The sequence below is a fragment of the Rattus norvegicus genome, chromosome 18 (assembly GCF_021556685.1).
Source record: "Rattus norvegicus strain SHRSP/BbbUtx chromosome 18, alternate assembly SHRSP_T2T, whole genome shotgun sequence".
Lineage (NCBI taxonomy): Eukaryota > Metazoa > Chordata > Mammalia > Rodentia > Muridae > Rattus > Rattus norvegicus.
In genome coordinates, this window is record NC_141551.1 from 67,192,423 (window position 1) to 67,207,865 (window position 15,443).

At 39.6% G+C, this 15,443-nt stretch overlaps 1 protein-coding gene and 1 long non-coding RNA gene across 3 annotated transcripts in view; one reads left to right on the plus strand and one right to left on the minus strand.

Annotated features, from left to right (window-relative positions):
* Dcc (DCC netrin 1 receptor) overlaps positions 1-15,443 on the minus strand; it is a 1,119,339-nt gene that overhangs the window by 310,720 nt on the left and 793,176 nt on the right. For both annotated transcript variants that reach the window (XM_087592178.1, NM_012841.2), the window contains 1 exon segment: positions 1,482-1,636. In XM_087592178.1, the coding sequence (XP_087448304.1) occupies positions 1,482-1,636 (155 nt within the window).
* The window catches only part of LOC108348868 (uncharacterized), a 43,268-nt gene that overhangs the window by 18,502 nt on the left and 9,323 nt on the right, over positions 1-15,443 (plus strand). Inside the window, exon 3 of the long non-coding RNA XR_015642636.1 lies at positions 6,643-6,882. This is a non-coding gene — a long non-coding RNA (uncharacterized LOC108348868). The remainder of the gene's footprint in view (positions 1-6,642; positions 6,883-15,443) is intronic.

Genomic DNA, 15,443 nt, shown 5'->3' on the forward strand with positions numbered 1-15,443 from the left:
GCATGGTTTGAGATGAGGTATGGCCTCTTGCTTAAATCGACTCTGTGGAGATGATGGCTGCAGTTGTCTTTAATTAGTCTAAAGATTTCTATAAAACCACATTCTTTATGCTCATGGTCCTAAAAGTTACCTACTGGATTCTGTTTAGCATCCTCTGAGCCCTACTACCTCTTGAAGATGTTTATATCACAATACTTTCGAAGTTACTATATGGAATATTCTTTTTATAAGGCATTTATAAAATTATTAAGGCTTAACCATTTCTACTTTCATGGATGATTAGCCTATATTGTCTCTGTTATCACAGCAACAAGAAACAAGGCTGTAGATCTTCCAATGAGTCAATCATCCACCAGTTCTCAAGATCTTAGTCTACTCTCTCTAACTTTACAACAGTGGTAGCCAAGACTCAAGGTAGTGAGCTGTTTCCGTGATTAATTTTGATATTTTTAAAAGGCAAGGTTGGGTTTCTCTCTGTAGATCTGGTCGTCCAGGGTGTCCTCCCATTACAGAGATGTGCCTGCCTGTGCCTCCAAAGTGCTATGATTGAAGGAATGCACCACCCATAAAATGTTGATTATTTTTGCCTTCACTCATTGAGGTGTTTCTAATTCATATGTCACCTTTAAAATATATGTTTAATTATATTTAAGTTAAACAGAGATTTTTAAAGAGAACATAACTCAATGGGAGCACAAAAAACATAGACAGCATTATTAATTGGAGAGGAGGGGCTAGAATCAGGTATGTGTTGTAACGTAGCTTATTATAAGTAAGGATTCGGTGAACTTAACTTTTAGATTATAATGCTTCCATTGTTGCTTGTTCAATTAATTCGTCCCCTAAAACATGTGGAAAATGTGTAAGCAGAGCTTAAGAAAGCAGAGGAATGTTTTACTCTGGGCCTCTCAAAATACAAATCATTAAATTTTAAGTTGTTCGAGTGTCCAGCTCCTTTACTTTGGCATCACATAGTTTACTATAGTAAGTAGATTTCGAGGACAGTGTAGTAAATAGTTGTGATTGTCCATATCCCCGATGCTTCTTTTCAGCTTATAGTAGCTTCATGGTCATACTTGGTACATGTTTAAGTTTTTCAGTAGGTTCCTGAGACTAAAAGGTCCATGCTATTATCTTTTTCCTTTAATATTAGACACTTCATAAAAATAACAAATTATACAAAAAAAATGAATGCAAGCAGATGCTGATGAAATGGTGTCATCAGGGTAAGGTGCTTCTTAGAAGAGAAGCATGGAGTTACTGGGGTAAACTGTGTCTTTCCAGTTCATAATTCCCTATTACAGTTTGAGTAAGGTCAGTCCCTCATTAAAATTTTAATTCACTCTTAAAAGTGCTTAAGTTAAATGTGTAGCTCTCCCTTCCGTGTTGTCCCTTCGAAAGAGTTCTCTGAAAGGACGCGAAGATGTTGTAGACAGTGACTATAAATGCCTTAGAAATCACCCTTCCCTTTTCATACTCACACTCAGGCTGAGTGGCCACCTTGATGGGTTGAGAGCTCTCCCCTGGTCCCCACTCATTGTAGGCAACAACTCTGAAGGTATACATGGCTTCTGGTTTCAAGTTTCCCACAGTAAGCTGAAGGGACCCAGGCTGGGTTGTATTCAAAGCTCGCTCCCTAGGAAATCAAGGTGAAAAATAATATTATCTTAAGATGAAAACATTAGCCCAAACTTTGTTTGGTTTACTGGAGTAATGAGCAACCAACAGGTTGCTTTCTCATTTAATGTTGACTCTGGAATAAATTCAGGCATTCCAAGGTTGATGATGAAAATTAAATGAATGGAAAGGTCCCATAAGAAGACATTGTAAAGTCTGAGAGAGAGTTTAAGCCACCACCATTCTCATAGCAAATTGCAAATTAAAGTTTTGTTACTTGAGGTTTTTAAAATTTAACTTTCAAAAGTCATGACAAGTAAAGAGCTAATAAAATAAGAAGAAACATCTTTAATCATGACAGGAAGATAAACTTCACAAAATCCAGCTAAAGAGATAAGTCAAGGTTTGAACCATTCCACAATTTGGTCTTTCATAGTATTGTGCACAAATTCATTCATGCAATTTTTTGGTTGGAAAGCAAAATGAAGATGAGAAGTATTTCTGTATATATATATATATATATATATATATATATATATATATATATATATATCAAATTCTGCCTCCTATGGTTCCTTGAAGTTTAGTCACAGGAAGAATTGACATTTATCTCTTTGTAAAGAAAAATGATTTTACACACATGTCTCCTTGTCTTGTTCTTCAAACTACAACTACATGGGTTCAACTGTTTACCAACAAAGACATTTCTCCTGTTGGGGACAAATAGAATCTGCAGACAAAGATAGGATTTATAGCACACAAAAAGAGGTGAGAAATCCTGTGGCTGGTGGGCACTGACATTCAACAAGGAGAACTAGTAAAATAATTTTAAAGGATAACTCTAGACCTTCATGTGGTCACTGATCCTTAGTATGTAATTGATAATACAGATTTAAGAAGAGAATCTAAAACTGTTGGATTGCATCATAATTTTTATTGCTCAACAATGTTTTTATAACTTCTCATGGGGATTTGGTGTAAATGTTAATTTTGTCGCTGAGTTTTGTCTTATTTTGGAGGACATATCTATTTTTATCTAATTTTAATTAGATTTTTCACGTTTTCTTAAGGAAACACTTTCAACTTCATTGGCCACCACAGAGATAAAAATTAAAATCATAGTGTCATTGGTGCTAGTCAGTCATAATGGCTATTGTCAAAAGACCAAAATAATATTGAGTGAATAGTAACAGAACTAAGTTTTCTGTGGTCCTTGGAGAAACATTATTCACAGAATTTCCATATATTTAATTTTTCTATTTATATGAATATTATTAAAATAAATGCTGTCAACTCTCAATAGGCATCTGCACTCTCATGCTTCTTGCTGTGCTCTTCTCAATAGCAAAGATTTGACCAACTTGGATACCCATCATGGGTGGATGGTTAATCATGGGGTTATACACATGGGGTACATATACAGCAGACATGATCCAGCCATAACCGGGAATACAGCCAGTGATTGGGAAAGGGATTGGAACTGGAGTTTCTCTTCAGTAACATAAGCCAGCTATAAAGAAGTAAGTAGCATAGGTTCTTATATGTGGAATCTAAAATTTAAAAAAAAATCAGATTTGATCTGACTACAAAATACTAGATGTTGGGTACTATGGAAGCAAGAGAATTAGCGGGGAAACTGGATAATGGTTACCAAAATATTACAGAAGACTGATAAACTCTAGTGTTTTGCAGCATGCCAGGATGGCTATAATTTATAATAACATACTATGTATAATACAAATAACGGAGGAATGCTCAGTCTTATTTTTCCACAGACTTATTTGCCAACTTATCAGTAACCTCAGCATGAAGAATTGCCCGAATGGTTTTGTCTTTTGCCTATATCTGTAAGATAATCGTAATTGATGATTGACGTAAAAAATGGTCCAACCTACTGTGATGGTTGAGCCCTAGGCAGGTGTGTCTGGGCTTTTGAGCATCCACATTTGCGATGTCAGCTGGCAGGACAACCCAGTGCTCTCAGAGATTAAACCACCCTCCAAGGATTGTACAGAGAGAGAGAGAGAGAGAGAGAGAGAGAGAGAGAGAGAGAGAGAGAGAGGGAGACCCATGGCTCCAGCCTAGCAGAGGATGGCCTGGTCTGACATCAATGTGAGGGGAGGCCCTTGGTCCTGTGGAGGTTTGCTGCCCCCCAGCATAAGGGGATGCTGGAGCGGTGGGGCTGGAGAGGATGGGTGGGTGGAGAAATACTCTCATAGAGGTAAAGGGGAAGGGGAGAGGGCGAATGTGGGATGGGAGTTTGTGAAGGAGTAACTGGGAAGGGAATACCATTTGAGATGTAAATGAATGGAATGATTAGTAATAAAAAAACCCCCTCCCAAAGAAAAGAAACATAGTGATCATGAGACAGAGTGAGCCAGGAAACAAGCAGGTTGGTCAGATGAATTTCTCCTTCATTTACGCTTTAGTTCCTGTCTAACTTCTGTCAAAGAATCCTAGCTTGGAAGTAGAAGATGAATTAAATGCTTTTTTCCTCAAGTTGCATTCAGCGTGGCCATGTTTATCACAGCAATAGATAGCAAACAAAGTCACCTCTCAACACAATAGAATGATAGAAATATTCCATCTCATCATTTGATCAGTATTTTAGGACTCACGTACTAAAATATCTCACTGTATCCCTTAAATATGCATACTTATCATGTGTTAATTAAAAGTGATAAGACATGTTTAAGAAGATAAAAAGGCCAACAGCCCCAATTTGATCATTACACATTTCATACATGCATCAAATCATTCTAGGTCCTCCACATACATGTATATTTAATATAAAAATAATCAATGCCAAAGAGAAAATGAAGTCTCTTAATCAGAGTCCACGTCCTATAATTATCTTGCTAAGTTGAAGCACATGAATGCACCTACTTTTTATCCCATTTCCTTTCCTGACTTTGAAGAATTCATTACTTCATCTTTTGTGAGTCTTTTGGTATAGACAGAAGGCCCCAGGGACTGTCAGTGAGTGCTGTCCTCACAACTGAGAATGTAATACCACATATCCACAAGGTTCAGGTGCACGCTAGAGCAGCAGGAGACACTGTCAGACAAGCCTTCCTCACTTCAATTGTCTTTACTTAGAGGAGGGATGTGGTGCTCACCTGGCTGAAGTTAGGGCACTAAGTAGCGTGTGGCTTCTAGAATCCATTCATCCAGAGAATCTCTCACAGAAACTCTAGACAATGAGGACTGAAACTTGAATCTTCTTACCGGAGAGCAAGAATAAGCAACTTCCCCCTACTATTACCAGACAATGACAAAGAGGTGGTTAATGGGAACATTTATTTCTTGCCTGGGCAAAGCTGTCTCAGGTTACTATTTTAATATTTCATGGCAAGGTGGCAAGTTGGTACACCAACTTTGACAAAGGGACAGTAACCCTGCTGCTTTGCAACAGTGTCACTATACTTCATGGTTTTAAAGACATTTTAAAAAACTCTTTACAGCATTTTTAATTGTATTTTGAGAGTGTATCTAACTAGGTTGCCCAGTCCATCACTAACAATGCAGTCCCCTCCTGAGGCTTTGTGGTCCTTGAGATTACAGATGTGTGTATCTCATGGCAAGCTAGCCCTGTGTTAGTCTTAAAATGATCATTAAGTTAAAACAGCAAGAATAGGAATTCTGGGGAGAGGTAATTAAGAAGGCTTGAAGCATGGGCGTGAGAGAACTGAGATAACCAGTAAAATGAAGGATGGGGCTCTGGGAAAAAGAAATCATCAAAGCTAGTTTTAACTGGCTCCCAAACATCCCCTCCCATAGACACCCTTTGCTTCATCTCACCTAACCCCAGTAAACACCTCAGCCTGACAGGTGGTTACAATTCCTTGCATCTAAGGAATCTATTTGTAGAATGAACTTTGGGTCAATATGTATTCCAAGAAAGCTAATTTCAGGAACAGGACAGCCTTACAATTGTTCCAGGAGAAGAGATGCTACACCATGTCTTAGATATGCTACACCACGTCTTAGAGTCCAGATACTACAGGCGGATTTTATCCTTGCCTACAGCTCGGTCCTCTCTCTACTCTGGAATGCGCACTCCTTGTTTCTGCTCATTTACTTGAGGGAAAAAATATGCTCCAGGGGGCTGTAGTGTGAATTCTTCTCCCTCTGGAGCATACCAATCAAGACTGCTTGCTGAACTGAAAATTCTGATGAGGTTGAGGAATGAGGACACAGTGGAAAAGACTTCTTCCAGTAACACATATTATGTTGTCAACATTAGTTAGTTGCACTTTGAGGCACAAAGCAAACAAAATAGCATCTTTTGGAAATTTGCACCGAGACTTAACTCTGCTTAGGTCACTGTAATTATAGGTCCTTCTGTCTCAAAAGATATCACAATGTACTTGGTGCTTGCAATACAAGGCTAGTTTCTCCTAATGCTTTGTCTTTGACATTGTCTTTCAGTTATCCTTACTTTCCATTGAATCCTCTTTTTCTTGTATGTAATCTGTCAGTTCAGGCCCTTGGTCTTGTGTCCTGTAGCTGAGACAATCTCATGTCCTTGGGATAATCTAAAACTTCTTGCAGTGTGACCCAGTCTTTTCACACTCCTCGGTGAAAAGCCCATTTTTGGTTGAAAGCAACCCCCTTCTGCCCCATCTCACTCCAACTTAAGCAGTGACCATCTTTCAACTCATATTTCCTTTTGGATTTGGCAAAATCTTGTAATTAGGACCCGACTGAAATGTAGTGTCTGAGTCTTATACATCTTCTCTCCTGGTTCCAGCAACACTAATCAGTATCTCTCCATATTGTTATTACATTCAACATAGCATTTATAACACATTATAATGTATATTAATGCTCATGACTATCCCACTGGTATAGCTGTTGATTATTATGAATAGAAGCCACATTATATCCCTGCAATATATAATATCTTAGGATACCGAACAGCTAGGCCACTGGAATTCTTATTGTTTTAGATGAGTGCATAGAATATTTTGAAAAAAGTCGAGTGATTCTATACATAAAACCTCAATACACCCATTATTTTAGAAATTTCTAGAATCCCGTGGGAGGGAGAGCTAAACCTACAGAGAGGCAGACACGCCTGGGAAACCAGAAAAGACTGCACTCTGCACACATCTCTGACGCCAGAGGAAAACACCAAACACCATCTGGAACCCTGGTACATGGAGGCTCCTGGAAACGGCAGCGCAGATCTTCCTGGTTGCTGCCGACACAGAGAGCTCGTAGGCAGCACCCCACAAGCAAACCTGAGCCTCGGGACCACAGGTAAGACCAACTTTTCTGCTGCAAGTGACCTGCCTGGTGAACACCAGACACAGGCCCACAGGAACAGCTGAAGGCCTGTAGATAGGAAAAACTACACACCTGAAAGCAGAACACTCTGTCCCCATAACTGGCTGAAAGAAAACAGGAAAACAGGTCTACAGCACTCCTGACACACAGGCTTATAGGACAGTCTAGCCACTGTCAAAATTGGAGAACAAAGTAACACTAGAGATAATCTGATGGCGAGAGGCAAGCGCAGGAACCCAAGCAACAGAAACCAAGACTACATGGCATCATCAGAGCCCAATTCTCCCACCAAAGCAAACACGGAATTGGGATAATCTTATTTACTTGGCCTTCCTGAAGATGGTTGTGCTATGTGCAAACCAGAGAGTATGAGCTGTTCAAAGAAAAAATTTCAGTCTAATGTTCCTCTTATGAACAGAACAAATAATCATTTCTCCAGCTGTTTTTTGTTTGCTTTTTTTTGGGGGGGGTGTTGTCATTATCTTAGCTGAATTCAGAACTTGGATTTTTTTTGCTTCAGAGATAGAGACTGAAGATTAAACTTGATTCTGCTTTTACAGATTCATTAGAAACAAAAATTTTTACGATATAAATGTATTCTGCCTTAGCTAAGTGTATCAGGTATTAACATTTAGTTCTAATGGTTTAGCAACAAATGCTGTCATGAGGTGCCAAGTACCTAATTGGTTGCTTCCAGGAAGAAGAATCACATTAATTCCTTTGTAGTGGAGAAACTGTATTTAATGAAATATTTTTAGCAGCTCCTGGTTCTCATTTTAATTTCAGTTTTTTTCCTCTAGTGAGTATAAGTAATACAATAAGACCGGCTGGTGCACGCCTGTAATACAAGTGTTGAGGTCAGAGGCTGAGACAGGAAGATAATGGTTTTGAGGCCAGAAGAGGAGACAGTGAGTTCCTATGAGAAAATAGACTAAAAGCACAATCATGGAAATATTTCAAAACTAGAAATGAATGTTTACTGCAATATGACTCCAACTGACAGCAATAAGAACCTCCAAATATGAGGCCAGGAGAAACAGCCCAACCATTAAGAATACTTCCAGGTTTTTGCAGAAGATCCATGTTTTTGCAGATCTTGTGCTAGTACCCACACGGCTACTCACAGCTGTCTCTAACCAAGCACATGGGTAGCATATGCATTAATGCAAACACTCCAACTCATTGTCTTGGGGTTTTACTGCTGTGAACAGACACCATGACCAAGACAACTCTTTAAGGACAACATGTAATTGGAGCTACATTACAGGTTCAGAGGTTCAGTCCATTATCATTGAGAGAAGAGCATGGCAGAGCCCATGCAGGCATGATGGGGAGAAGTGGAGAGCTCTACATCTCCTTCCAAAGTCAAACAAGAGAAAACTGGTTTCTAGGCAGCTAGGGTGAGGATCTTAAAGTCCATTCCCACAATGTCACAATTCCTCCAACAAGGCCACACCTCCTAATACTGCTACTCTCTGGGCCAAGCATATAAAAGCCATCATGCTCATAAAATAAATTGTCCACAAAACTATATACAAATGTTGTGCTTCCCACTGTTAAGGTATCGAAGATTTTTTTAGGGGGGAATAAAAGCTATTTTTTAGAGAAAAAACATCTGAGAAAAGTCATTACCAGCTACTCTGCTGAAAAAAAAATCAACATTTTGGGGTATGGTGAGAGCTATTTCCATAAGATATTAGTTAGAATATGATTTTTTTTCTTGAATTGTGAGAAGAAAACCCTTGGTTCCAGGCTGTTTAAAACTGTGTGCTAACGACAGTCTCTGCCTTGAGATTTAGGATATATCTAAGACATGGATTAAAGGACATATTAATACTAAAAAGAAGTTGAACATATATTTGTGGGAAGGAAGGTTTGTCTTCATATTGTTTAGTTTGCTTAGGCTCAGGACCCTTCTTTATGATCAAACAGCTGGGTTTGGGGGTTGTCACTTTAGTCTCCTGAATGAGCCCAGCTTTCCTGCTTGGCCACAGCACACATCCACACACTCCAGATCGATTACCAATTAATCTGGCCCAAACTTTGCTGAACTACACATTACTCTCCTCATAGTCAATCTTTCCATCATTCCTACTGAAATGTGGTAAGGCCATTCCAAATAACGTCCATGTTTCGAACTGAATTTAATTTTATTATTTGCAAATTGGGACATTTCCAGCTTCCTAGTCTCAGAGAACTGCACGAAGCTTGAGCTTTTTGAGTTACCACAGAGAATTGGCTAAGGGATCCCCAGCCAGCAGGAATTTCAAGACAGAAGATATCAAGTCCTGAGCTTCTGTGTATTCAGTGTGAGTTCTAGATCAGGGCAACATGGACCTTTCTAACTAACTAAATTTAAAAAATGATACACTAACAAAAGTGATGCGGCCCCTACCTCTACTCTGTCTTCCTGCTTCCCTATGGCTCTCCCCCTCTTTCCCTATCTTCTGTATTCACACGTAGTTCATTACCGGGTCCTAACAGCATTACTTCCTATCTGTTCTGTCTCCACAGACACACCCTTCCTTTCAACCAGAATCATTTTTTCTTTGACTTCTTCAGAGGCTTGCTGCATCCCTATTGGGTTCCAGGCAGCTGACCTCAGGTCTAGCTTTCTATTCATAGCCATTCTTGTAGACTAAACTTTAGCCCATATCAGTGCCATTTTTTGTAGGAAGATCTTTAAAGATTTCCAGAGGAAGTGTGGTTTCTCTACTAATTCTACTTCAGTGCAGGAAGAATTATTGAGCCATGTTCAACATGTGCTGATTAAATGAAGAATGGCTCATTTACATGTAGCCTTGTGAGGTGGAAGTATTCAGACACGTCAGGTAACACAGACTCACATGGTGCTTTGCCAAGACGAACTCATATTGTCTTTTGCTGAGGCAAGACCAGAGGGAAGACAGGTGATGTTTGGAGAGAGTATAAATAGGACTCAATGGAGAGAGATGACATGTTTGCACAGCTAGATTCGAATCACTTTGTTGGTGTTGAGTCTTCTACCTGTGCGAATTTATCAGAGACCTGGTGGTTTCTGCTAGATCCTGTCAGTACTTCTGATTCCTGTTTGGTATCCTGACACGATTAACCTGAACAGCTGGTATCCTGAAAAACTGAGCTTGGAATCAACCCAAGAAACTAGTTCTAAACAAGTCCACAACCGCTTATCCTATTTACCATGTCTTCTTCCCTGACTTTGGACAGTGGGCTAGAAGACAGCTGGAAGTGTTTGAGAACCTTATTAAAAGTAGATTTTGGAAAAATCTAAGCCCACACCTTTTTATGGCCCATTTCAGTTTTTAATACACTTTACATTCATTGGAGGAAGGAAGTCATTTTCTCAGTCACTGTCCTGGAAACATATTTTGGTAAAAGTTGCCTACAGTTTACACTGGTGTAGAGGCTCTGAGAGGAGGGCAGGCTTCCCAAGCTTTATGCCTGGGTCACTATGGTACTTTGGATACTGAGGCTTGTCCTTTTTTCATCACAATGCACTCCTTCATGGATAACAGGCTTCCTCTGCTGCGGAGTCCTCAACTCTGAAGAGCAGGGGAAGAATATGTAAACACCTTGTTGGAAAATGTAATTTTCTAAAATGAATCCTCCATGTCCATCATAAATCCTTGTCTCTAATCCCTGGCAGTGAGCACAGGTTTCTGAGGCAGTGCAGAGCCATATAAAAACTCAATGCTGCACAAAGGAGACTGGGTTCACACTTTTTCCTATTGCAAAAAAGCAGGTGACCTTGAACATGTCAGCCGTGTCTGGGAACCTCCCACACTTCATTTTCAAAATGAAGCTACCCACCTTATCTTCCTACCTCACAGGGCTCCTGTGGGAATTAAATTGGATGATACTTATAGAAGAGCTTTAATTCTCTCATGTGTGCTCCTACAGTGCTTTACATGTACCTCTTAAAGGAAAATATCTATTTTGTGCCTATAGTGAAAGGATCACCTTGCACTTAAATCCTGGTTCTACTGTTTACTACTGACAAAGCTTCTTAGGCACTATTTATCAGTCTTTCTGAATATGCTGTTCTATAAATGGAAATTATCATAACTACATTATCTGGGGATCAAGTGGAATAATGTTTATGAAAGTAATAAATTTCCCCTCTAAGTAAGTGTCAGGAAATGTCCCTGTATTTCATATATTTTAATTTTTGAACCTCCACAATTATTTATATGTGACAGTAGTTAACAAAAACTGTTTTTTTCCTCATGGGCAAAGAACTAATGTTTTGGGCATATTTATAGGTTTCACATAATATCCATCACAATCCTACATACCAAATATTATTGTCACCCCACACAAGGAAAGAGAATCACAAATTTTATGTGCTTTCTCTTGATTGTCAACTTCATTGGATTAGAAGACTAGTAGAAAATCAATAAGACAATATTCTGGGTGTGTCTGCCGATGTTTCCAGAAACAGCGTGTGCAAGACAAGAAACTGAAGAACTATGGTAGGATCGTCAACAGAAAAAGTCCAGGGTGGAATAAACTCAGAATGTGTTGCAAGCTGAAGTCTTTACCACGAATGTGTCTACAGGTGCTGCCACCACATGGAGACATGTGACTCCAGTTTCTTCAGCCTTTCAAAGTGGGCTCCTACTAGAATCCTCTCGGAGCTTTGTCATCAGGCTGGGATTACGCAGTTACTACTTCATGTGCTCTTCAATGTGCAAGCAACCATTATGAGACTGCTAAGTCTTTAATAAGTCAATGTTACACACGCACAAACAAACACACACATACCACCATTAATTTAATATCTCTAGGTATACAGACTAATAACTACTCATTTACCCAAGGCCGCACAGCTAGCAGAGTTTTGAGAGAGGATTCAAAACGTTGAGGTTCAATTCCTTACCTCCATAACCTTTACACTTTGACTGCACTGTGACAAGCTCCACAACTAATCTCCTGGCAGTGGAATGAAAGCTACGGTGCTCGCCTGGTCAGGTAGGCACTCCGGAGGCTGCAGAGCAGAAGAGACCACCAACACTGCCACCCCTGCCCACATCCCTGGCCCAAGAGGAAACTGTATACGGCCTCTGGGTCCCCGTAGAGGAGGGCCCAGGAGCGGCAGGACCACTGTGCCTGAGACACCGCCAGAACCTGAAGGGTAAAAAAAACGGGCCTCAACAGGTACAGAAAGATAGAAATAATGCCATGCGTGCTATCGGACCACCACGGCCTAAAAGTGGTCTTCAATAACAATAAGGGAAGAATGCCCACATATACGTGGAAATTGAACAATGCTCTACTCGATGATAACCTAGTCAAGGAAGAAATAAAGAAAGAAATTAAAGACTTTTTAGAATTTAATGAAAATGAAGGTACAACATACCCAAACTTATGGGACACAATGAAAGCTGTGCTAAGAGGAAAACTCATAGCGCTGAGTGCCTGCAGAAAGAAACAGGAAAGAGCATATGTCAGCAGCTTGACAGCACACCTAAAAGCTCTAGAACAAAAAGAAGCAAATACACCCCGGAGGAATAGAAGGCAGGAAATAATCAAACTCAGAGCTGAAATCAACCAAGTAGAAACAAAAAGGACCATAGAAAGAATCAACAGAACCAAAAGTTGGTTCTTTGAGAAAATCAACAAGATAGATAAACCCTTAGCCAGACTAACAAAGGACACAGAGAGTGTATCCAAATTAACAAAATCAGAAATGAAAAGGGAGACATAATTACAGATTCAGAGGAAATTCAAAAAATCATCAGATCTTACTATAAAAGCATATATTCAACAAAACTTGAAAATCTGCAGGAAATGGACAATTTCCTAGACAGATACCAGGTACCGAAGTTAAATCAGGAACAGATAAACCAGTTAAACAACTCCATAACTCCTAAGGAAATAGAAACAGTCATTAAAGGTCTCCCAACCAAAAAGAGCCCAGGTCGAGACGGGTTTAGTGCAGAATTCTATCAGACCTTCATAGAAGACTTCATACCAATATTATCCAAACTATTCCACAAAATTGAAACAGATGGATCACTACCGAATACCTTCTACGAAGCCGCAATTACTCTTATACCTAAACCACACAAAGACCCAACAAAGAAAGAGAACTTCAGACCAATTTCCCTTATGAATATCGACACAAAAATACTCAATAAAATTCTGGCAAACCGAATCCAAGAGCACATCAAAACAATCATCCACCATGATCAAGTAGGCTTCATCCCAGGCATGCAGGGATGGTTTAATATATGGAAAACCATCAACGTGGTCCATTCTATAAACAAACTGAAAGAACAAAACCACATGATCATTTCATTAGATGCTGAGAAAGCATTTGACAAAATTCAACACCCCTTCATGATAAAAGTCCTGGAAAGAATAGGAATTCAAGGCCCATACCTGAACATAGTAAAAGCCATATACAGCAAACCAGTTGCTAACATTAAACTAAATGGAGAGAAACTTGAAGCAATCCCACTAAAATCAGGGACTAGACAAGGCTGCCCACTCTCTCCCTACTTATTCAATATATTTCTTGAAGTTCTAGCCAGAGCAATCAGACAACAAAAGGAGATCAAGGGGATACAGATCGGAAAAGAAGAGGTCAAATTATCACTATTTGCAGATGATATGATAGTATATTTAAGTGATCCCAAAAGTCCCACCAGAGAACTACTAAAGCTGATAAACAACTTCAGCAAAGTGGCTGGGTATAAAATTAACTCAAATAAATCAGTTGCCTTCCTCTATACAAAAGAGAAACAAGCCGAGAAAGAAATTAGGGAAATGACACCCTTCATAATAGACCCAAATAATATAAAGTACCTCGGTGTGACTTTAACCAAGCAAGTAAAAGATCTGTACAATAAGAACTTCAAGACACTGAGGAAAGAAATTGAAGAAGACCTCAGAAGATGGAAAGATCTCCCATGCTCATGGATGGGCAGGATTAATATAGTAAAAATGGCCATTTTACCAAAAGCAATCTACAGATTCAATGCAATCCCCATCAAAATACCAATCCAATTCTTCAAATGGTTAGACAGAACAATTTGTAAATTCATCTGGAATAACAAAAAACCCAGGATAGCTAAAACTATCCTCAACAATAAAAGGACTTCAGGGGGAATCACTATCCCTGAACTCAAGCAGTATTACAGAGCAATTGTGATAAAAACTGCCTGGTATTGGTACAGAGACAGACAGATAGACCAATGGAACAGAATTGAAGACCCAGAAATGAACCCACACACCTATGCGCACTTGATTTTTGACAAAGGAGCCAAAACCATCCAATGGAAAAAAGATAGCATTTTCAGCAAATGGTGCTGGTTCAACTGGAGGTCAACATGTAGAAGAATGCAGATCGATCCATGCTTATCACCCTGTACAAAGCTTAAGTCCAAGTGGATCAAGGACCTCCACATCAAACCAGATACACTCAAACTAATAGAAGAAAAACTAGGGCAGCATCTGGAACACATGGGCACTGGAAAAAATTTCCTGAACAAAACACCAATGGCTTATGCTCTAAGATCAAGAATCGACAAATGGGATCTCATAAAACTGCAAAGCTTCTGTAAGGCAAAGGACACTGTGGTTAGGACAAAACGGCAACCAACAGATTGGGAAAAGATCTTTACCAATCCTACAACAGATAGAGGCCTTATATCCAAAATATACAAAGAACTCAAGAAGTTAGACCGCAGGAAGACAAATAACCCCATTAAAAAATGGGGTTCAGAGCTAAACAAAAAATTCACAGCTGAGAAATGGCGAATGGCTGAGAAACACCTAAAGAAATGTTCAACATCTTTAGTCATAAGGGAAATGCAAATCAAAACAACCCTGAGATTTCACCTCACACCAGTGAGAATGGCTAAGATCAAAAACTCAGGTGACAGCAGATGCTGGCGAGGATGCGGAGGAAGAGGAACACTCCTCCATTGTTGGTGGGATTGCAGACTGGTACAACCATTCTGGAAATCAGTCTGGAGGTTCCTCAGAAAATTGGACATTGAACTGCCTGAGGATCCAGCTATACCTCTCTTGGGTATATACCCAAAAGATGCCCCAACATATAAAAAAGTCACGTGCTCCACTATGTTCATCGCAGCCTTATTTATAATAGCCAGAAGCTGGAAAGAACCCAGATGCCCTTCAACAGAGGAATGGATACAGAAAATGTGGTACATCTACACAATGGAATATTACTCAGCTATCAAAAACAATGACTTTATGAAATTCTTAGGCAAATGGTCGGAACTGGAAAATATCATCCTGAGTGAGGTAACCCAATCACAGAAAAACACACATGGTATGCACTCACTGATAAGTGGCTATTAGCCCAAATGCTTGAATTACCCTAGATGCCTAGAACAAATGAAACTCAAGACGGATGATCAGAATGTGAATGCTTCACTCCTTCTTTAAAAGGGGAACAAGAATACCCTTGGCAGGGAATAGAGAGGCAAAGATTAAAACAGACACAGAAGGAACACCCATTCAGAGCCTGCCCCACATGTGGCCCATACATATACAGCCATCCA